Source organism: Corvus hawaiiensis, chromosome 15 (genome assembly GCF_020740725.1).
Source record: "Corvus hawaiiensis isolate bCorHaw1 chromosome 15, bCorHaw1.pri.cur, whole genome shotgun sequence".
Classification (NCBI taxonomy): domain Eukaryota; kingdom Metazoa; phylum Chordata; class Aves; order Passeriformes; family Corvidae; genus Corvus; species Corvus hawaiiensis.
Genome location: NC_063227.1, coordinates 4784953 through 4810177, shown reverse-complemented (window position 1 = coordinate 4810177; position 25225 = coordinate 4784953). Strand labels below are relative to the sequence as shown.

General features: G+C 38.4%; 1 protein-coding gene across 1 annotated transcript in view; it reads right to left on the bottom strand.

Annotated features, from left to right (window-relative positions):
- Positions 1–25225, bottom strand: part of CLINT1 (clathrin interactor 1) — a 47582-nt gene that overhangs the window by 7351 nt on the left and 15006 nt on the right. The window contains exons 2-8 of the mRNA XM_048319935.1: positions 14734–14838; positions 13961–14057; positions 12410–12518; positions 11387–11551; positions 8693–8867; positions 3624–3867; positions 3049–3130 (exon numbers count right to left, since the gene is read on the bottom strand). Of these exons, the coding sequence (XP_048175892.1) occupies positions 3049–3130; positions 3624–3867; positions 8693–8867; positions 11387–11551; positions 12410–12518; positions 13961–14057; positions 14734–14838 (977 nt within the window). The remainder of the gene's footprint in view (positions 1–3048; positions 3131–3623; positions 3868–8692; positions 8868–11386; positions 11552–12409; positions 12519–13960; positions 14058–14733; positions 14839–25225) is intronic.

Here is a 25225-nt window from a genome sequence, read left to right as displayed (position 1 = left end):
TCTGCTCCATCTGCTACTCTCAACTGGGTTAATTAAACCAGAACCATCTCCTTTTTAATAAATGGCCAGCAGTAATAAAAGGAACCACTCACTTCCTAATACATGTGTACTTGTATTTCTTTTTAATGTTATTTTACTGTAGACATTGCCAGGAAGGCAAATGTCTTCTTGCTGAGCATGTAGTGCAGGATATAAAACATGAGCAGAGAATGCAAGGATGGTCCCTGAATTTCAGACATAGCACTACTGAAACCCTTTTAACACCTTTTCAAGAGGGAGAGGACTTCATAGCAAGTTAAGACACCCGAGAATAAAAAAGGGACGAGGAAATATCAAACTAAAAATCTGATCCTGTTTACTCTGTGTACTGCAATGAACATTTTCAAGTAATTTTTTCCCCACAGATGTGCTTCTAGAGTTCAGAACAGGTTAATGGTTTGAGAGTTTATATGCTGAATGAGCAACACAGATGACACACTCCTGACCACACACTCAAAGGAAAAAATAAAAATCAATGCTCCCTTGCTACACCCATTATCCTTGGGCTGCCTGACAGTGCCTAGGGATTAATTTAATTTTAAAAACAGAACTAGGTTCATACCCAAAATAACCCCGTAACATTTTCAGTCAAGTTAACTTTTCCTCCCCCTCTCTTGCCTGTTTTCAAGTGAAACTGAGTTTCAGAGAGAGGTGACAGAGATTAAGCTGGATGCAGTAACTCTCTAAAGAAAGGTTAAGGAACCTCAGCTCCAGCAACACCAAAAAATACTCCCACAGCAGGTCTAACCAGGGATTTTACATCTTCCCCTTTATGGCAACCAAGCACCCCCTCACATACAAACTGTGTTGCTCCAGTAAAGAGTAACACTGAGCCCAATCAACCCTTTCACATCTCTGCACCTGAAAATACACAGATAAGCAAACCCTGAGGTCCCTGAATTCACATCACTTCCCTGCCAGTTCCTTCACAGGACACATCAAAGGCTGCATTTGACCCTTTCCCTCTGCCTTGCCTGACACTGGGAATGTTCCCACACCCTGTGCTGCAAGGAGCAGTGGTCATAACAAGTGACCTGCACGTGAAGGACAGAGCTAATCTTCTCAACATGAGCAAGCCTCAAAGATTCCCATGCGAGATCTGTCACTACAAATGAACCCTTTCCATCTGCCTGCTCAGGTCAGCAAAGGTTATTTAGCAGGACCAGCTGGTAATGTGCCTCTTCTCAGCACCATTTCTAAATGCTGCTTTGGAAAAAGGAGAAGAAAAGATTAAAAAAAGAAAAGAAAAAAGGCTGACTACAGCAAAGAGCCAAACTGATGAAAGATTTAAGTACACTGTAATACAGCAGCTGCCATAGTTCTGTTTGAAATATGGGCAGGTTCACTTTGAAGTGGAAACAATCTATTCTCAATGAGATCTTATTTTTATAAAAATAAAAACATACGCATTGTATATAAATAAAAAATACTCCAATCTCTTCTGCCATAAGAATTAGATGGAAAAAAAAAAATCAGTATTGACTTGGGATAGTGGTTCTGATCCAGGATCTTAAACTTTCATGGAACTGTAGTAACTCCAATATACAATGAACAGCTCTGTTATGTGAAGTTAATAAAGTAAGAAATTGAACGAAATTAAGTTGTTCCTTAAATTTATGCATATTTGTGCATAAAAACAGACACATGAAATGACTCATATTTCTCAATCTCTAGGAATTAACACATTTCATAACAGACATGAAAGACTGTCTACTTTCCCAAAAATAAAAGTGAGCAAAGTTTTAAAGATCCACTCAAAATAATAAAGAAAATACTAAGACAGATGTCTGATACTAAATTACCACAACAGTCTCCCTCCCCTGCAGTAGAGTTCTGATATATTTTATAGTGTATTAAACACAGAAGCAGGGCAGTGATGAAAGGAAGGTGTCACACAGAGGGGTCACAGTACTGGTTTTGCTCACACATGAGAATCAAATCCCTGGTGTGACCCTACAACACCCCCAGGAGTGGTGTAACTCCAGTTATAACGCGGTGAGTAAGGACAGTCCTTACAGATGCCTGCCTGCAGCCACACACGTGGCCTCCAGCCACTCAGAACTGCCATTTCTTGGTGCAGCCTCTGTCATTTTGCCTTGTCTTTAAAGCAAGGGCCCAGCAGACCCTCGGCTCAGTGAGGCACACACCCTGCTCTGCAGTGCCAGCAGGATCCTGTCCAGCATGGGACATTCCTCATTTGCAATGGGAAGGTCTCTGAAAGGTTTCTCTCCGTGAAATGCTGTTTTATTTGCTACTCAAAGTGGTCTCAGATTACAGCTCACTCCCTCCCAGCTGTGCCATCAGACCACAAGTGCACAGAAGTTCTTTTTCTATTCCATGCCACCACAAACCCATTGATACCAGGGACCTGTAAGCACAAAAACAAATCTAAATTTCAAGTCTTATGTTTTGAAAAGCAAAGCACCAATCCTCAGAACTCCTCTACCAAGCCCATAACAATGCACTGAAATTTAACACCTAAAAATATACTGCATTTTGAGAGCATAAGGGTAAGTCCATGTGAAGATTAATAGATTAGCTACACATTTATGGAGAGTGAAGGATGTGTTTTAAAATGAGTAATTTCACTTTTAGGTAGCAATTTCTTTTTGGTCCTAGGGTTTGGGTCAACCAAGTGCCAAGAGAAAATAAGACAAAAAACCAAGTTTGCCATATACCTCAGATGAAGATTATCCATCTCCACCTGCCCAGCCTTTGAATTGCACAATGAGAAATGCTTGAATATGAATGGTTGCACTTGCTTTCAGAGTTAATTATAAATAACTGCATTACATACACAGTTTCTGACAGACTGATCTGGCAGTCCATCTTTGTGCTCGTAACGTTTATTAGTTCCATGCAATAGCACACACAGTACCTTGCTATAAAATGTTCTTTCTAGGCAGTTCTACATTTTTTTCAAGTATATCTTTCTCAATTTATCTACTTTATTTTTATTCTGGCAACAAACAAGGCTCTCCTCAGAACTGAAACAGACCCCAAACCCACCTGTGGAAGCTGGCTGGCTGGCTCCATCAAACAACAGGTCCACCAGGTCATTAGAGGACTTGCTGCCAGAGGGGACGGCAGCCTGGAGAAGAAATTACACCAGATATCAACTCATGATGTCATTAATCAAATTACATTAAGAAGTTTTCTGGGATTTTGAAGGATTTTGTTTGCCTTTGCTTTGAAGAGATAACAGATTTGTCTTTAAAGCCAACAATCATATGGCTAAATGTAAAATCAAGTACTGAAAAGCTAAAGGCTTTTTTTTGTTTTTTACAACTGAAGAATTTGGTAAGTTTTCAGTAAATGTGCAGCTTCATAGAATCTTTAACACTTCAGGCCAAAATTCTCTTTGCTGTCCTGAAGAGACTATATTTAAAAAATTCTACACCTTAAAGCAATCACAATTAATTACAATTATACTGTTCCACAGACTGTGGTAAGTCCAACTAAACATTTTTGATAAAACAGCTCCTTTCAAGGCTGCATAACAAAAATTCTACCCTAAAGCAGAAATTGTCTTAGAGGATAGAAGAAAACAGCTTCCAAAATGTTGTGCTTTCCTGCTGTCTCACCTTTGTCGTAGGCTGTGCAGGATGAGCAGCAGAGTTCTGTTCTGGGCTTGCTTTATCTCCTGTGTAATGAGCTGCTGCTCCCAAGTCAATGGTTTTTGAAGGATTTGCTGAGCGTTTCTGTCTGATGGTGGTAATTTCTGTAGCTTGTGCAATATGAATGTGTTTTGTTGTCACAGTCTCCTCTTCATCTTTAAATTCAGCTTTGGGAGATTTGCCTCTTCTTGATTTTTCGTCATCACTGTCACTAGAAAAACAAAAGTGATAGCACAACATTTGTGATGGACTTCTCAGTTCCTTGAGTGGACGTTTGGCTTAAGCCACAAGAGTTTTGCTCACTGCAGTTTCTTGTAGCAGCAGTTCGTAATAAAAATGCTGCTTTTCCTACATTTGAGAGAGGAACCGTTTCACCCTTACATAACACATCACACAGCATTGCACCTGTTGTACAGAAGCAGTGGAGGAAAGCAGGTTATTCTGTTAAACACGAACTGCAAGTCCACAACAGAGGATAATAGGAAATCAGTGTTTAAATCCAGTACATTGAATTACCTTCTGACAGGAACTCCCCCACACATTATGTAACACTTCAGCAACAGAAAGTTAAGTTGGCAGGTGTGTTCAGTACTTACACCAAGAGACAGAAAGCAATGAACCAAATTCTGTACTGTCTTTCGGGTTGAACAACTCCATTTGTGTTTCAGCTCATTTCCTTTTCCAGAAAAACAGGCTTTCATATTCTTTAAGATGTTTGTGGGAAAGGAATGCTTACAGAACTATGCAATGCAGTGTTACCATTATCAAAGCACACACAGTTGTTCTCAAAATGTAAAAGAATAAAAATGTCACCCTTTTAGGCAAAAACTTTTCAGATGTTGCTGCATACTATTTGATTCATTTGTTACATTTTCTACTTTTGTATTTTAAGTCTTTCACAAAGAAAGTAACTGGCCTCCCCCCCCATCATGTTGCCTGTTACCACCAGGATTTGTACATAACAGTGAGAATTGCTCTAGAGAAAGCTTAAATACATTGGGATGTATTTTGAAATTGTAATTCCCTTAGCAACAGAGTTGCAAGTGGAAGGGGTTTTATATTTTAATAATGCATTAGAATACTAAAACTGAAAAATTTAAGAAAGGCTGTCCCTTTGTCAGAGGGAATGTGACAGTAACTGCAATATACTCTGGGGGGGAGCCTTTGTTCTCTGCAAACAATGGTGGGCTTTTTGGGAACACGTTGCAGGTGTCATTTCCTCTGTGCATGTTACCTGCTCATCACTGGGGATGGCTCAGTAAATGCTCACTCCCTTTTGCAATTCTTTTACTGTTAAAAAGATAAATTTCACAGCTGCTGGCCAACCAGCAGCTCCTGGCATTGGCTTGAGCCAGTATTTCACAGATAAGGGAGCTCAAATGGCATCATTTAACTTTATTTTCCAAAGCACTTCAAGCCTGCCATGTGAGCACAGCCCTGCTGCCCCACCCGGGTGCACTAACACCCCAGAGGGCACTACAACCACACTTCATTTGTGACATCAGGATTTTAACAGGGGCCTCCAGAGCAGAGGGAACCACACATTATCATCGGTGCGTCCATCCCAAAAGCCTTGGAGGAGGCTGAAGGATGCTGCTGAAAGCATCCAAGGCCAGGACAACACAGCTAAGGCTCAGTCTCTTAATGTATGGTATATAATACCTGCAGTACATTTCTTGTCCACACTACAGAGTCCAAGAATGTTCTGTGGCCGAGGAAACAGCTGACAAGCAAAGTCTGATCAATGGAGGGATTGATACAGAACTGCCATAGATCAACCTCACTAATGCAAGAATGAAAAAAGTCAGTCTTTGGTGATATGCAGTAAAATAAATGACTACAAGCTCTGAGGAAAGAAATCAAACATATGTGCCAGAAAGGAGAATAAATATTAAAGACTCAATTTTCTATGACAACCTGTACTGCTTCCAAACTCTCTCAGGAGATCCACTTTTTATTTTTCTTTAATGGTCACATTAAGAAAAAAAAAATTTACAGATTATTGTTCACTTTAAGTATGTTTACTGTGCTCAGTAAAATTGCAGTGCTTCATCTGAGAATTGCAGAGAACTCCAAAAAAATTATAGCAATGCACTATTAAAAAACTTCTGCAACGAAAGTATACGAGTACAACTTTGAGAAATCAAAGTATGGACACATGTTCTTTTCCTTTGCCTTAAGTTTTTTGTAGTAAGACTTTTTTTAACAACCTTTAAGAAAACAAAAATAATTTACTGAGACTAAGTATATCTGAATTACATCCCACTATAAAAGTCATTCTTTAGATACAAGTTGGCTTTAAACACGGCTGGTGCCTCCTTTTAAAGGAGTACTGGAAGTTTTGCTTCCTCTCTATTCTGTTACCTGCATCAGGCTTTCTGATTACTGGAGAAACAAAGATTAACAGTTTTAAGAATTCTTAGGAAAAAAATGCAGTGTATCAGAACCACCTCTGTGTGTCTGCAGGTAATTCAGAAAGCAGAATTTCAGTGTGCAGTGCTGGACTCAGGGCAGCAAATGGTTTATTCACCTAAGAACTAGCAAGCACTAAGAAAGAAAACCAGAGGCTTTCCCACCCCTTGGGGTATTGCCTGTGGTCTTCACTAGTTTCACAGGGATATATTACTGGAAAAAAGAATTCATTTTCCCCACAACACTGCTAAAATTTTTCACCTAAATTAAAAAAAAAAAAGCAGCAGACTTTGCTTCTCCAGAGCTCACTGTGTAAAGCAGTTGCACTGAAATCTACTGTACACTCAGCATTTTGTATCACTTAGATCTCTGGTAAAGTTCTTAGTTACTTCAAGAATTTTTTTCCATTTATGCAAACTACTGGCTTTAAAGTCAGAAATCCACAAGTTTGGCCACATTTCATTGGCCACAGGTGAGATATGTAAGACACATTTATTCTTTGTGCTTCAAGGCCTTTATTGGCTTTACAGTACTCAAGTAATAATGGTTTATAAAGTTATTAAGGTAGAAACAATAGAACATAACAGCATGTTTGCCAGCTGAGTGAGTATCACCATTTAGTCACTTTTCCAAGTGAAATGGCAACTTAATTGTTATTATACAGCAGCAGGCTACAAATAAGCCAGTATATTTCTGGCACTTGTTTCTAGAAAAAAATTGCTGAAGTGTGAAAACACAAATGCAGAGATTTCATGAGGCATTTACAAAAGAATGTTATTTTGAGCCTAAGTTATATGATAATTAAAATTTCATGCCACCTTCAGTTTTAATATTTAAATACTGTGTTTTGCTAATAGAGCATACACTAAGGCATGTATTTACAGTATCTTTAAGGATAAATACAGACATTCTACGACCTTCAGTTCAATCTCCTTAGATCCTCTGATGGCTTCTGTAGAAAGAAACCCCTTCATTCAAACCCTTGGATATAATCCCTTCCATGGTATCTGATCCCCATGCCAAGAAAAGAGAAAAGGAAATTCCAGGTTGGGATTTGAAGCAATGCTAGAGAAGCTGAAATGCTGCAGCCTGGATTCCTTCTTACAGCAGAATAACCTGCAACCACCAGACTGGCTTTGCTCATGTTATGTCCCAAAAATTCCTCCTCTTACTTCGAGACCCAAGTTCATCAATTTTATAAATGTTGAGACAAATACCCCACCTGACATACACAAAAAAAAAAAAAATAGGAGGAAAGTCAAACAGAAGAGACAAGGGTTACAAGAGCAAAGCAAAAATGAAAAATGTAACATTAGCCGGAGAAAAAGAGCAGTGTAACTTGGGGTAGAGATGTACAGTGGAGAAATCATCAAAATAAGCTGCTTCTGATAAAGATGAGACTTCAGAAAGGACTGTCTACACCACTGAAAAATACAAGACTTTATCCAGTACAAGATAGGAGCCATTCAGAAATAAAAAAAAGGAATAAGATTAAAAAAAAAATGTTTACTGTACATCCCCTATGTGAAACGTGGCTGGTGAGCTCTGCAGACATCATGAGACAAGTTGCTTTTGAAAGGTAAGTACAGAAAAGCCCACAGAAATGTACCATTGTTATATGTGAAATTGTTTACTTTTCTTCTGATCCTTCTCTTTGTAGTCCATTGATATTAAGTTCTAAGAGGGAACCCTGATGTGTGCAAAGAATACCAGTTTTATGATTTATTAATGCCCCAGCAAGAAGACCACATGGGCTTTCCCCCAGAAATGCTACCATTATTATCATTTTTTGGTTCAGTACAAAATTGCTATACAACACACAGATGTGTGCATGTGTATTTTTATATTCATACACATGTGTGACTATCTAAAGATATTCTTGTAACAAACATTAATCAAATCTCAGTGCAAATTTGAATTTTAAGTTGTTTCCCAAAAGGGAATCATTTCAATATACTTGAGCACTTTCTCTACAGCAATTTCAGATTCTGTTAAGTACTAACTTGATCTCCAGACAATTAAATTCAATGCACCTGTTGAAGTGTGACAGATGTAAAGTTCTCTCTGTAGCCAAAGCAGGGTAGATTTTCTCCCTTACTGACACAGTTTAATGACCAGATGTAAAATACAAGAATTTTCTTGAAAAGCCTCAACTGAAATTGACTTTTTTGTTTTAAAAGAAATCACCTGCAGGTTGTTCTTCCTGAGATCAGCTCAGACAAGCAGCACTGTATCAAGGCAGGTCTAAGCAATTTCAATTTTCTTCCTTGGCACTCCAGCATTCAGAATGTGTGTAGCATTAAGTGGCAGCCTCCAGTACACTGGCACATGACCACTGAATTGCTGAGGCAAGGAAAAGCTTAGGAAATTTCAGCCAAATTCCCTGCTTTGCCAGCAGCTGGGGCAGTAATGGAAGGCAGCCAAGAGCTGTTAACTACTGCCAGAGCCACACTGCTGTCCAAGGCCAGGGAGACCTGCAGAAGCCCAGGAAGCAGGTACTGAACCCAAACATGACTCCCTACAGACACAAAGAATGGCAGAGCATTGTAACTCACGTCCAGCAACGCCCAACTGCTTTCTAGAGCAATCTCACAGATAAATTTGGGTTAAAACAACTCCAGTACCTGCACCTTTCTGGAGAGTCCTCTCGATCTTTCCTTCGGAACTTGCTGATGGTGTCATCGATCGTGCTGCCGATCTTGTCACTGAGCTCCCCTAACTTATCACTGAATGGGAATGCTGACTTTTTATCCCATTCTTCATCCCACTTGGACTTGGGCTCAGGATCATATCTTTCACCTGGTAAGACAAAGATAAGAACTATTAGATACCCAAAAAAAAGCCTATGGTCTGTCCAGAATCCCTCTCAAGCCCCTCTGCCCTACATGCACAAGCTGTACAAGTTTACAAAGCAAACTGAAAGCTCCCTCAGTGCTGAATCAACACTATTACAGCAAACACAGCATGGAATGCCCATCATTAAGTGGCAGGAATGAAGATTCAAAGACTTTTGTTTATGACAATGACACAATCTCAATGCCCAGCACATCAGGATGCTGTTGGACTCTGCTGGAGAAGCACCAGAGGCACAGCCAGCCCTGGCTGCAGAAGCAGCTGACCAGGAAGGGGACATGGCACTTCTGGAACAGCCCCACAGTGCACAATAGCCCATTCCTGGCTGAGCCATGTGATCACAGGTAAATCACTGGGGGTTTTATGTACTGACATTAATACACAAAAACACAGTGCCAAAATATTGAAAGAATGTACATAATAATTTTTCATTTTACTTCGCAATTAAAAAAACTTTTTTTAAAAGACGAAAAAAGAAAAGGTGGTAAAGCAACTCATCTTTTCAGGGTCCAATGAATACCCTGAACATCTTTACTGAACACTATTATCAAGAAATCAAAACCTTTTTCTTCTGGTTTAGTATTCCAGACCTCCATACTGGTATCTTAGATTATAAACAGCTGCCAGTTTTACCTGAAATACACATTTGTTGTACAATCCCATCAAAGAAGTCTAAAACACTAAAGTCTTGTTTATTTATACACACACAGCCAACTTGAGTTTAATTCAAATGAAAAAACCCAATAATTTAACAAAGACTTGACTATCAGAAGCACGGCACACTTTAGTATTGTGATCTTATATCAGATCTTCTGTTCAGAATACAGGTATATAAAGAAACCAAACCAGCTCAGTTTCTAGGCAACATTTTTAGGCAAACATTTTATATTCTGGGTTATCACACACATGAAAGAAGCCATTTTTTGTACATCTTTTAAAAATGTGAAACACTAGTGAATTTTTTTTTTACTTAGGCTGAGAAAAATTGAGTAGCAGAAAGGAAGAACAGTGAAATATCACTTCTTCAAGTTACATACAAATGATATTGCAGCTCATGTAATGTTCAAGGTGTATTCAATTAAGCCATTTTAATAAAAAAAGAAAATGATGGATTCCAGCACTACAAGGTGCAAAATTTGAATGATACCTGTCTGATAACATCAGATCATATAGGGTGTATTTTTTAAGCAAAGACATAGGTGCAAGTCTCCAATGATATTTGTTTAGATCCATAAAACTTTTCCAGCAGAGAACCTGCTACAAATCCATGAGATGCTCAGTGAGATCTTTATCATTGGACAAGGAGACACTGCTCAGAAACGTACTGCTGTTAAATTTTGCAGGAGAATAAAATGGCCTTATTTCAGTTTATGTCAGGCTCTCAAGCATTTTAATGCAGGTTCCTTTAGAGGGGTTTTCCTGTGCAATTTTAAAATTAAAATAGACACCAACTAAGAGCTCAGTATTTTCAGGACAAAATAAATTAAGAAAAAATCTGAATACAAGTGTTTTGTATTTAAATAGCTAGAATCTTTTTGATTAGAAATCTCACCTGGGAAAGGGTTTGTTTAGTGCTGCTAGAAAGAGGGTTTTTTTTAACTTTACTCAACAAATGAAGGAATAATTCAAAACCCTTTAGCACAAAAATTAAATACAAGACAAAAACTAGTCCTTTAAATTAAAAAACCTGAATGATACCTAAAGAGCACATAGAGAAAGGCTTCTACCCAGACTACAAGGATAGATCACGACTCTGCACAGAGAAGTCAAAAGATAAGCTCAGTGAAAGAACAGAGGGACGTTACTCAAAGTACAAATACAGTGACTCATAAGTATTTCCTAAAAAGAAAATCAGCAGAATTCCAAGCAGATAGCTATTCCAAGCCTAAAGAAACATAAAAAAGCCAAGAAATATCCAGCCTTGGAAGTTTTCAACTGCTCTACATATGAGAAAAAGGGAGAATGGAGAAACAACCTGTCAAAAACAGGAGGGAACAGATCTAAGTTGAAGGCTCACAGAGAAGAAGAGTAAAAAAACCAGACAGCATCAGACACAAACAGGTGAAGTTTAAGCCCCGCACAGCTACTGAGCTCTTACAGCAAACCCTGCTCTCAAAGAATTCACCAATTCTAGCAAACCAGAGCCTTGTGCCATTGGGACTTTGGTACTCATTGCTTACTAAAAGCACCCAAGGATTACTCAGACTGGCAGCTGTATTATGGATGGCATGCTGGGATACAGCAGATGGAAAAGCCAGTGCAAGCTCAGATCCCTGCTGGACACTATGGCAGGGACTGGGAGCAAGGAGAAAGCAGAGTACTTGGTGCCTAAATACAAAGTCAGATCTGACAGACCCCAGGAGACACACCGAAAATCCACAGATACCCTTCAAGGGTCCAAATAGTATTATTTGGGAAAGCAAAAGTGGATTGTCAATCCTTGCCCAAGGAAGCCCAGTACTCACTGTATCTGAACCCTCCGACACTGTCCGAGGACACCCCAATGTATTTGTCTTTGTTCTTCTTTGCTTTCTTCCTCTCTTCCCGAAGCCGATCATCGTCTTGAGCAAACTCAACCATCTCTTTTACCTTCTGGCGGATGTTTATCCCCTGGTCTTTGCCATTCTCATCTGTGCAGGTAATGCAGGATAGAAATGATGGATGGAAGATGGGAGGAAAAAAGCAAAATACTAAGTAAGAGGCAGCAATACTGAACATCAAACTGATAAAAAAATTTGAACTATAAACACAGCAGTCAAAAGATTTCATGACTACTGAGGTCCACTGAATTTGTTTAAAAGGGACCAATTACTTTAACACAAAATTTAGATAAATGAGTTTGCACTGAATGGTGTACTTAAATATAGGAGAGATTAACAAAGGCTGAGACAGAACTCATATTCTCCACTTGAACAATTTTAACCCCTCAAAACATGACCCTCCCTCAGTATTTTTAGCACAGTTTTTGCAAGTTTCATTGCAAGAACTCAGTCTCATGGCAAAACTGATTTTTTGAAAAATTGCTTTCGGTTGGGAAGTACTATAAGCTAAATGTGCTTCATTCCAGCCTTTTTCACATTCAAAACACACACTGGCCTTGCTGCCTTTGCACTGTAAATATTATTTGGTGGGAGGAAAAAACCCCAGCTTCAAACAGATGTGTGTGTTTTGGAGCTCTAACCTTTTCTTCCCATATGATTAAAGCTATTCCTTTACGGACACCACAGGGGACCAGTCTCTAGTGCATATTTTAATATAAACCCCAACACTCATGTTGTGTTGGTTCTGTTGTTATTAGCCAGTCTTTTCTGCAAGTTCTTGTCTTCACTAATTAATACTCTAGGGCCCCACGTCTTGGATTCTGCACTCTTCACACAACTGGCAACAGTCACATTTTAATTAGACTGGGGAAGCTTCTAAGCTGGTTCAGGTGACTGACAACTCCAACTACTGTTTTAATTTGCTTATAAGATTTTTCTATTGCTCACCTACAAAGTGGTAATTTTCCAGGGATCGCAAATCATAAATGTGTTCTCTGGCACTTGTAACAACACGCTCTGATCCATTCCTTATGAGGTAAGCTAGGAGCAGCAAAGACTATAAAAATACAAAGCACCTTATGATTGCATGAACAAAAGCTCTACCTTTTTTTTTTTTGTAAAAACTCCAAACCTACCCCCCCTCCCCAAATTAGTAAATAATAAGACTTTTCCTTTTTAAATAAATGCTTATTATATGGCTCCCATGGAAAAAACCGTATTTTCCTCACATGGCTTTTTTGCTCTTCCGACTATCAAAACTGCATTTTTAAAACTTTAACTTGTTACTACTAAATCACAAGTAGTTACCTTTATCAGCTACTGCTTGTTTTAAGATAAAGCAGTAGCAATTTAAGAGAAAAAGTTAACCTGTGAAATGAAGCATTTTCTTTCGCCTCTTTTGTTCACAATTTTCCAGTGGCTTTCACTGAAAGGTAACTCCTACAGGAATTTAAGAAGCCTTCTGCAGGATTCAATGGATATACAAAACTGCATTTCAGGACAATTTTAGACAAGTGACAAAACAAATGAAGTTTAAATAATACTTTAATTTCAGTTCCTTATGTTGAGGATTTATACCTAGAAAAAAAAAAACCCGCACTTTCTCTGAAGTAGTGCCTTTATCAGCTAAAACTATCATTTTATTTCAACCAATCCAAACCTGATAAACAATTCCAAGAAGTCTTTATAACATTAAGTAGCTATGTGTGATAGCATTAAATATTAATTTCTATTGTACTTCAGGGAAAACAATTACTATGACTACAAAACATCAAGCACCTGTGAAAAGCACAAACTATGCTTTAGAATTAATTGTGTCTTGCTACAATCCTGGCATCAAGAAAAACAAAATATAACCTAGTCTAACACATCAATTCTAAAAAAGGAGGTTATATTTGCATAATTCAGTGAATATTGAACACCACTTTAAGTGCAGCACAACACAATCTCAAGCAAAAAGTTTCTGTACCAAAGACAAGAAAAACGCAAATGACTCTGATCTTGTCCAAAACACAATTAGGACATAAAACTGTCATGTAAGATTTGCAAGGAAATTTGGCCCACTCAAAGTTAAACTACAATTTTTAAAGCATTACAAATTGGCAGAAAATTAAGATTAGTTTGCATTTTATTTCAGGTATTTCTGAATTCCTTCAAAAATGTTTTCCTGATAGCACCGTAACTTAACATCTCCTTCTCATGGAGCTCTGTAACAACTGCTTTGGGTAGATTTGAACTGGGAGTGCTACTCTAATACCTGAATAGCAGCAAAATGTAATTGCTCTGTTGTGTTCATTAAGTAGCATCTTAAACACGCTTCTGAAACCAGAAATTCTGTGGGTTTCTTCATATACAGCACTTGAACTTTGACTTCACCAGCAGAATTAAAAAACACAGGGAAGAAATTCTAAGTTGCTAGTGAAGACAGTGCTGTAGGATTATCTAAACAAGAACTCCACCAGGACACTGCACAAGCACCAAGCCTTGATCCTTACACACCTTATAAACTCTCCTCCAGTTCTTTTTGTTGTCTTTCAGCATCCGAGTCCACAGCATATTCATGAGTTCTGGAAACTGCTCGTACATAAACGTAGCCCTAAAGAACGGAACAAAAGCGGCACAGAAATGTTGTTTTCCGGGGTTGGCCACAAGAGCTTGTTCAGACTCGGGGCTGGCAGTAGATGGCAGGAGTGATCCAAGCCCAGGAACATCGGATGACATTAAAGGGAAAAAGCTGTCCCTGTTTTAACTCCTAGATCAGTCATTTACATCCCAGGACTACAAAGGAAAAGAGTAATTCTAAAAATCTGAGGCAGTAAAAGAACATTCACTAATTTGTAACGAAAATAACGTTGAATATGAATAATAATACCCTAACAACTGCTGCCACTAATCAAACATGCAACTTCCAAACTGATTTTAACACAAAAAAAAAAAGCTCAAGGAAGAATTTGGCATGTTTTGCTGTTTTTGGAAAAGTTACAAGAAAGCGCTTTGAAAATAAATATTCAAAAAAAAGTCAGCTATATTGCAAGAATTCTGAGGATACATAAATGAAAAATCAAGAATTAAAAAATACCCGGGCTTCATGTTTTGTTTGACAGTTTTCAATACATTCTATGATTATGCATTAAAAAACTTAAGACGTTAGTTACAGCAACTTTTTGACATTACCAGTCTGAATACCACAGAGTTGATTTAGCATGAAATTTCACATTCTTATATAAAATGTACCTTTCTTTTCTTCATCACTGAGTCAAATTATCACTTACTTGGCAATCTCTCCCATGAGTTGCCCTGAAGGTCCCCATGGATCATCGTTGGTTGCTTCTCGAACCTTAGACTCTATTTCTGAATAATTCATAACCACATTGGTGCTGCAAAGGAAAAAAAATTCACACACATGAAGATTAGCATCAAAACTGAGAAACACATGAAAACTTAATAATAACACTAGTGCGTATCTCACTTAATGAGATACCTCTACAGAGTGGGAAAGAAAACAGCTTTAGTGCACAAGTTACCCTGAGGACACTATACACCACATTTAAGTTATCTTTAAGAAGGTTTTACTATTCTATTAGTCTTCAAGAATACAGATGAGAAACTGGGGATTACATTACAGCTGAATTCAGTCCAGTAAAAATGGCTTTGGGTCAAATTAAAATCCAAACCAAACCACCAGAGTCAAAGCTGATAGCTTCTGCAGCTACGTATGGTTTGCTTACAGGTTTGTAATAGTAAAGTTATTTGCAAGAGGTTTTATAACTCAATCAGAAGCAATTTTTTTTTTGAGTGATGCTACAAGAGAAATTCAAGAATATCAGTACCAAACAGGTGCTAGTGAAAAACTAACAAATAAAAAAAATCACATGGTAGACTAGAGTAAGTGAGATGAGATTCACTAGAAAGTCTGTTTCCTAGCTTGCACTTAATTAATTAAGGGAAAACAGCAAAAGAGAAGCTGCAGAGCACTCAGTTACAATTACAGCAATGCAAATGCTGCAAGGAGCTCAGGCTGTCTCTGAGAAGTCACAGAAAAACCTTATTTGGAAAAATTTTGTCCATGCTGTTAACATTAAAATAATAAATATGTGATTTCTTTTTTAATTAATCCTTCAAACTAGCAAAATGTGAGCCCAGCAACCTCTTTGTGCCCCTAAAAGCATCCAGATGTGTTTGATAACAGAATCATTTCCCTCATCTTCTAAGGTGAGCGAGCAGCCCTAAAACCTCACTCATAGAAATTCTGAAAATAACTCTCAGTTCTGGAGCACCAGAACTCAAAACAGCAGTGAAATCAGCAGTGAAAGGAGACCTGGTGGTCTCTGCTTTCCCTTCATAGCTGCAGTGTACTGAAACAACACATTTACACCTATCATGTCAGAAGTTTGAAAGTTTACTTAAAAGTACATCACACAACTGATTCAGAAGCTAAGAAAAACCCCTCTGAGTATTTTCAATACAAACCAACCCACAAAGACAAATTAATTAAACTGTAGGAAAGATCTAATGATTTATAATGCAACGTGGAGAAAGCATTTGCTGCTTAAAAACCTCTTCTGAACCTGAAAGATCTAAAAGAACAACAACAAAAAAAGTATCAAGATACTCAATAGTCATTCCAACAGTTATCCCTCTGTCCATGCAGGAATTTGCACAAAGCAGCATTCAAGCAACTCCTGCTCAATTTTATTTGGCATAAGGATAGCAAAGATCTTGGAACTGGGAGTTATAAACAGCAGAAACAAGAATGAGATCCCCTTAAGTCTGAAAGGGGATACAGAAGGTAATTGTTAAAACAGAATAAAATTTCTGGACCTAATCTTGGATTCTCAGCATGAGAATTCCTGCTGTCAGATCCTGATGTATGATTTTATTCAACTTTGTGTCTAAAGAGAGCATAAGCTACATGACTGAATAAATAATCAGCAAGCTCACAGAACCTATCTATATTACAGCAAGCATGTAAGAACACAGCAGTAGCTCAGAACAACAGCAATTAAGATTTTACAAATTCATTTATGCTGAATGCACCTCAAGCTTCTGTTTCTGGTATTTTCTTTACTGTACATACAAATGTAAACCAATCCCATCTTTATTTCCCACATGCATGGAAAAAACACAACCCCAAAGCTCCAGGCTTCAGAATCTGCAGCTTCCAGCACACTGGTTCCCTTGTCCGAAGCAAGGAGAGGCAGGGAACTGAATGCAAGGGTTCTGCTTGTTTTTATAACCCCTCCTTAAGCATTTGTTTGAGAGACTTGATGGAGACTTGGGAGGGGGAAGCATAAAATGAAGTATTTCCTTAATTTCTTAGAGCAAAGAATTTAAGAATGGAAAATGCTTGAAGAGATGCAAACTTAGTGTACAAAAACAAATGGCAGCATTGGCTATGTAAGAGCTCAGAGCACGTGGCTAAAGCAGCAGCACGGCTGGAAGGGGGAAACGGAAGGAAAACAAGGGAAATTAAGTAATGCCAAGAGAAAAAAGGTGCAGTTAAGCCTCTAAGTACAGAAACATGCTCGACTTCTAAACCCCTCCTGCAGAAAAGTTATTGTTCTCAGCAACTAAGAGAAAGCTCTTTTTTTATAAATGCCAAGCTGAGATCTAATGGAATGAAACGTTCCAAACCAAAGCATCTTAGAGCCACATTTAATTCAGCAACAAATGTAAACCTCAAGGAGAAAAAAACCCCTTCACTGTTGTATAGTTTGGCATCATTCCAGGTCACTTAAAAATAACCATTTCTAAAAAGGTGGAAATACAGTTTTATTCTTCCTTTCCCATGTTTTCTATGGCCCTCATTCCGTGCCCTACCCATGATTCCTGTGACCTTTGCAGAAAAAAATAATTTATGTCCAGATGTGAAGGGAAAAAGTGACTAGCTTGATTGCCAAGACTTCCTGTGATTGATATAAATTTAATATCTGAGGACACTTTCCGACACCAGGGGGGGCTCTCTGATTAGTTTATCCTGGGCAGCTTCCAGGGAATCGTGCTGGATCGCATGGACAGGCTGCTCTGCAAACAAACGGCCGTGCAACACTCGGGGCTGACAGAAAGGAACTTCTCAAGCAGTGCTTAAAACCCCCTCCTATCTGCCAGACTGCATCTGGATTCACCCCAAATCGTTCATAGAAACCCTGCATCACTGGAATCTCGTGACAAGAACATTTACAGAAACTTTTGAAATGGACAAAGACATTAAGCAGGAAAGTACATTTGGAAAGTTACACTCAAAATAAGTGCACAGCAATAAAGGGGTTGACATGAACACCACAAACTGTTGCATTCTTCTGTGTCTTACATTTAAGTCTATTAAATGAGATTAATGACAAAAGATTTTTACTCTTTATTATACCCCTAAAAAGTTATTTCAGTATAATTTTCTTTTTAAAAAAATAAAATTGTTTTCAAAAGCCAAGAGAGGGCACTGTCACATCTCTATGGAACGAGCAACACTGTGACAGTCAGCAACATGCTTTTAATTTTCTTGCAACTTTAAATGTCTACATCTGCAATTTAGAGCAACACTGAACAGGTAGCTCAAGTCTGAGACTAAATTCCTCCATGTGAATAAATGGACATGGCTAATGAAAGTCAGCGGGTAACAGCTGTAAATACCTGACCATCTCCAACTGCATCAGAAAATAAGACATTTCCCTGTAAAGAAATGTTTTACATGCATTTTATAAACTAGCATTTGACATATATTGAAAATTAATAGTTGCACCACTTATCCCTGAAATCCTACTTTGTCCACAATTTTGTCTGCATTTTTCAAAGAATTCAATCAATCGTAAACTGCTTCAAATTTTAAGTTACATTTTGAGATTGCTACTTTTGAGATTAAAGTGTCATAACCTACAGTGTGCTAAAACCCAAGGAAATAAGCGAGAAGGGAAGAGCAGAGGAAGCACATACCTCAGCTGTATAATTTGAGGTACAAATGCTGTTTAGCTGGTATTAGGGAGAACAAGCAGGCAGCAAGAGGGGACAGGAAGTTCTGTACCTCCCCATGTAAAACGCAGCTCAGAGAACCTATGAAGGCGCAGCCAAACATTCACCAAGTATCTGCCACTTCAACCTTTATAGCTGCAATAGTCTGAAAGCACTTGAACTTTCAGGCATGAAGAGGATAAAAATCCTACAGGTCTGAGATTGTCCTCAGCACTATTCTTTGAAACAGGGAAATGAAAGGCAGCTTGTGGATGACCTGCATGAAAATAAAACCTTACAGACTGCAGGAACACTTCACAGATGACACAAAAAACAGGCAGACTTTAAGAGCAGCCCCGTCTTCCTGCTCCCTATCAGCAGATACTGAACATAACCCACAATGTGGACATAAATACACATGACCACTAGTAAGTGATAAATATATCTGCAGAAAACTTCTGTGTTTGATTTCAACAGACTCCAATAGATATATCTGCCTACTCTGCTCAGGCTTCTGATTTTACACACCACCACATGAATCAAGCTGTAATGCTCAGAAGGACAATACTGACGGCCATGAGGTATATTCTGCTCCCCATAACATATTAGTGCTTCATCACTGTTGGGGTTTCCTCCCCCCCCCCCCCCCCAAAATATCCACAAAACAATTACTGATAAAGAATTTATTTTCTATTCCAGACTAAGAAATTATTTTAAAACCACTTTTATGCTGGCTAAGTAAAATCACTGTACTTCCACCCAAGATGCTAATAAAAAATTAAATAAACACTACATCCTGAATTGAAATGTTTGTTTCAGAGTGAAGATTTTTCATTGTTCAGGACCATGAGGTGTTCTCCACAGATTCATATGCTGTAACTGAAGTCAGCTCAATTATCTGTTAGGAGATTACAATCACTTATACACAACTATAACTGTACTGCTTGTAGTAATAGCTTCCAATTGGTAACATTACAATCAGTTTTGTTGTGCCTGAACTAATTATCCACATCAATCACTGCTGGTTCCACACTGAAAAAAAATCCCAGCCTAATTCTCTCTACACCATATACCTTGAACCAGAAACTCTTTGGAAACATGGATGTGGGGACACAAGGCTCTGCATAAAGTCAGCAAGAGAAACACAAGAGTATTTTCTCAGCTAATGTCTACTCTAAAATTAACCCTCAACATTTCATAGCAATCATTTAAATACACTGCCAGCAAACCTGCTAAAGGAAAAGATGCAACAATTTTTGTTCATGTGATTTAACACTTTGGTGAGAACCCTGGATGCAGCATAAAGCACTAGGAAGAGTAAATACTTCAGTGCCCATGGTTTTGCAAAAAGAACATCACACAGATATTTCCACTTCATGCTCCCCATCTCCTCTATTTTCCACATATTTTCCATGGTCAGTGGTGTTCTGTTCCCTCACCACCCTGACAATACTTTCAAAGTGCATGAAATCACAACTCAAAGGAAGCTTGCAGTTCATGGCCAGATTTTGGGAGCAATGTTCTTTTGAAGGAACTATTCCTAAGATAATCGTTTATCAGGAAATGAATAGTGTTACACCTCAAATTTTCAGATCTTCAAACATCACGAACTCAGCATTTTGTATGAGTGCTCAAATACCAGCAGTTTCTTAAACATGCAGAAATCTTTCAATAACATGTGCACAGCAAACCTGCCTAGAAAAAAATAAGTACCACGAGAAAAGAAGGTATTTCTACACTAAAGGTAACAAAAGAATAATAAATATCCATCCATTCAGAATGCAACTTACTTGAAAACATATTAAGGAATCAGAAAGCCTAACAGATCTTTGTCAGTGTTTCTGCACAAATGTAAAAGCCTTGAATATGCCCTGGGGCGAGAGTCAGAGCACTCCATTAAAAGCACCATCAGGATTAGAGCTGCTATTGATGTGGGTGGTGTCACCGAGGACACAAGCACAACTCTGGACATCAGATCCACAGAAGATTTGTGAAATGCCAGGTCTAATCTTATGACAACTAAAATAACCAGAAGCCACAGAGAGGGGACATTACAACAATTTCTTTATAGTGATGATAAAGGTATTGGATTGGACAGGGTGAGCCTAATTAGAAACACTTCTCAAGCCTCTGGGAAGCCACCCACTGTGCTGAGGGACTCGGCCGTAGGAACAAGAAACCTGGCTACACAGTTAAATTTTTTTCAATGTATATTTCAAACCAATTACATTATCATGTATACATGGAACTCCTATGTGCATAATATTATGCCTTTAACTATTACTCCAAGGACACCACTGGATTATGCACCTTCTGTTTTCCTTTTTTTTTTTAATTTTACAACTGGGAACACTAAAATACTAAAAGCTGACATGAGAAACTTTGTACATTTTACCACCATTAACAGTTTCCAATGAAACACCATTCTGCAAATATCTGCTTAAGGACTAAGCACAGAAGAAAAAAAATTCAAGCTTTACTCACATGTATGTACCATACATCCAGTATGAACATTAATGCTATTCAAACAAACAGCAACACTTAAGAATTTTTTTTTTTTAAATAAAGAAATTAGTCTGGTAGAGCAGGCAGGGTCTGGATAAACAGAGGACAAGAGAAGCTCTGTTACTACACAGCACTATGAAGTGTGGCGCCAAAGTCTTACAAGAAGCAAATACTTTAACCTTTTGTTATTTAATGTGCCAAAACAGACAAAACATGATTTTATCTTCTGAATGTTTAACATTATCCTTTCAAAAGGCAGTCTCACATACTAATACTTTAATCTCATTCTTTTAGTAATTTTGTTAGTAGTTTCCTTATTTTTAGAAAGTTTTCTCTGTGTTTCCTGTGACTTTCACAGTGAACAAAGGCAAAGCACGCTTTAAACTTGGTCATGACAGAACAGATGTTACCGACTCTGAATCAAATCTCATCACCTCACTTGGTGACATAGCAAAGGAGACCATTACAGTTAACAGTGCTTGCATTCCACATGGACAAACCCCAGTAAAGAAACAATCCCACAGCTCTGTGCTGGTGCTTCTCGGATCTAAAACTGAATGGATTGCATTATGCAACCAGAAAGGATCATAAATGGCATAAAATAGTTAAGAAAACATTGAAGTACAGCACAAGGAAAGTTGGCTTGAACTGAATAAGGAAGAACACAGGCACATGGTTCATTTATTCACCTTTCCTATCTCCATCTAAACATCCCCACTACTTCTATGGAAAGACACACAGGTGATAACTAGAGTGCTTTCTCTCAGAGATGGCGTCACCAGCACGGTGGTAGCTCCAAGTACAGCTCTGAACGAAGGCAGCAGTAACTCACACCTGGAGGCTGAGCCACTTCCCTACCCCTGCAGTTCGAGTGCCGCCTTTGTCTTCAAGCAGCTGATTTTGCCAACAGCTCAGCTGCTGTTCCTCCTCAGCTGAGAAGCTGCAGTCACCGACTAAGACAAGATAGGGACCCACGAGCTACTGCTCACATGATCCACGGGTGCATGTTTTAGGAATATTATCCAAACACAACAGTAGCAATTTGTTTTCAGATTTCCCAAAAATCAGTAGAGGGGCTGAGAACTTAAGGCAAAAGGAGACTAATGTATAATGTAGAGCTGCTTCTAGACATTTGAGATTGTAGCTGCATTTGTTTTTTGGAAGAGTGAAGGACTGAATGCACTATATATAATGAGCCAAGTGAACACTCAACATCTGGAGAAGAGACAAGGCAGGCCCTGGCAATATTTTCACAATACAGTTATCTAGGAGACCCCCACCCACAGACACACACGCATTTAAGATGAAGCCCTCAGAGAGAGCAGTGAAAGACGAGAGTGAACACCATCTCATCCTCACCATTCAACTCCTATGAGTCATGCATCTGAACTATTTTTAGTATCTAGATTAAAAGGTTCCTGTAAAGGAGGGGTGGAAATAGAGGGAAAGCTTTCTGAGAATGCAAAGAAGTTGCTTTAATATTAAATGATCCTTTTTTAAACTGTGTGCAGAAGTTAGTTTCAACTACTGAGAACATACTGTAAATAAAAAAGCTACACAACTTGCGTGAGTACAGAATACATTATTTCCCCCACTCCCAGGTGTGGGAATCTTGGCATCTATTAAACTGTTAATTAGTTTCCAGAAACACTTTTGCCAATTAAAAAAATCATTTAATACTTATCCATCTGGGCATCAAATACTTTCAACAGAGCATTTGAATTGCTGAGCTAAAAAAGAATCGATCCCGATCCGCACAGCGCTGCCTCCCAAACCACCAGAGGCTGGGACACAGAGCAAGCAGCACTCCAGAACCAGGGGCAGCATCTATTAACTCCACTTGTTTCTGTGAGCATCCCTTCCTTCAGGCTCTGAGGGATTTCGGATGATCACTAGTCAAACCTGTGTTCCAAGAAACCAAAAGGATTTAATACAAAGTCAAAGAGAAAAATGCATTTCAGGATGAGATTTCTCTACGCTATGACACTCTGTCAGCTCAATGTGCAGACTGGTTCACAGACACAGGACATTATTTATCCACCTGTTATCCCAAACAATACAATGGATATTAGGCATCTATGCACCTAATGCTATTAACAAGTATTCAGAGAAGAAGACATTAATCGCCTTCCAAATAAAGATGGTGCTGCTCTTCCCTTCAGTGAACTCATATATTTACTCTCAGCCAGCCTCTTTCTTCTTGCTGGGTGAAGACAAACTAACTAAAAAACATGTAACAAACTTAATGCATTTTCATTTTGCTCCTGTCAGTAATGTCACTTTTGTTATAAAACATGCAGCTTAGATTTAAAGCCTTACAGATAAAACATATGGATACCAAATACGAAGCCAGCAGTCCGCATTCAACAAAGAAACAGATGGGGACCCATCTGCCAAAATGCCTGGTGAAATACCTCAGGTTACAGAGAGGTAACAGCACAACATTAGTGATACTTGACCATTCGAAGTTGTTTATTTTTCAGCCACTCCTCAGAACCATTACAAATATGACACCAGTCAATTTAGTCCATGAATGCCAGGTATTATTCCAGATCTTCTATGCAAGGAGCAGTCATACTCCTTCTGACCAATGATACAATCTTCATTATGTATGGTAGGATTTGAAATACATTTTCAGCTTTTCAAGTTCAGTTTCATAATTTATGTGGCAGATGTGCAAGGCAAACTGAACAGAAAGAGATAAGCCAAGAAAAACATCCTGATGGCCACAAATGAATTACAACTTGTGGGAGGAAGGAACTATAAAGCTATTTCCTGTGCCTTACAACTTCTAATCACAAAAGACTACCAAGTAAACAAAATAGCCCAAAATCCACCATACACGCTGTCAAAAAGAACAGTGACTTTAAAAATTCAACTGCAGCCTGTTGGAGAACTCAGATCTCTCACTTACAGAAACCAATGCTGCACCTTACTGAAGTCCTCCCTTTCAGTTTCCCCTTCTCAGAAGTCCCCCAGCTGCAGAATGCTATATCCTCAATGGTTTTGTAATCGCTTGCTACAGCTGAATTATTTTTTGCAGATGTTACAAACATGAAGCATGGGAATATGGCAGTTTTAAAGCGTATTTGTGCAAGAAACAAACACTTCCTCCCCCACTTGATGTAAGACTGATTTCACCTCTCCTACTGCAGATTCCCTGCAGTATGTCAGTGTTAATACTCTCATACTCTTATATAAAACAATCCCTTGTGGTTCACCAACAGATACATGGCTGCTTTATGTATCTTAATATGTGGTAGTAAATAACTTCTCAAACTCATCAAGAATTCTGTTGATACTATTGATTGTGGATTTGTACCACCTCTATACAAAGTGTATCTTCATTTAAAGTCCAGACCCACTTCTCTATTTCCCCATTTTTTATGGGAAATTTTCATTCCAAACACCCACCCTCACATACTTCAGTTACCATCCCCTAAACTTCATCAATTATAGACTATCTTCCCTTCAAATGCACATTTCTGCAGTTCCATTTTTAAAGGCTTAATAGTGTTGTCATTTATTATACTTAATTCAAACAGCATTCTTTAAAAGGTAACTTACAAAAGTAAATGCTACACTCCAGCAAGTAGAACGAATCAAAATATTTCCTTTTAACTTACATAGTAAGAATTAGTATTTCCACTGGTTTTCAGTATTAGTTTCTAGGTCACATTTTTCGTTGAAATTAGAGGACAATTACACTTAAAGCATTCTTGTGACACATCTGATTAAACTTAAGCATGAAAACCAATTTCACAAACAAGTGGAAAAAAGCTGCCATTGAGGCCACACTTGACACTTTGGTGGGACAGTTACACACTAAATAGCAGCTCTGGTTTTGATTCAGACATAAAAATGATGCTGCTACTGTCCTGTGCAGGTTTTCATTCTCCTTGCCTCATGCAAGCTTCCATCTGGCACATCAGATTGGAGTCACTGCTTTGCAGCTCCTATTTCTGTGGATGCCATCTCTTTCAAAGTTCAACATGCTATGGTCACACAACAGCAGCTGTATAGTCAAAAAAGAAGTGGACGTACGAAATTTGTGTAATCTTTTGTAACTGCAGAACTAAAGAGACTTCCAGATGCACGCTGTAATCACATGACTCAATTTACTATTGCTCAATCTTCACACTTATTTTGCTACTCTGCTTCTTACACTTCAGTTCTTTTCTCTTCTGTAACAAGCTGCAACAATTTTTGCCTTTTTTTTTCTTTAGACTTAACTACATCTCGTTATAGAATTCAGACTACACTTCAACCTTCAGGAGTCAGTAAGAGCTGCTGCAAATTTTCCATCATGTGCTTTAT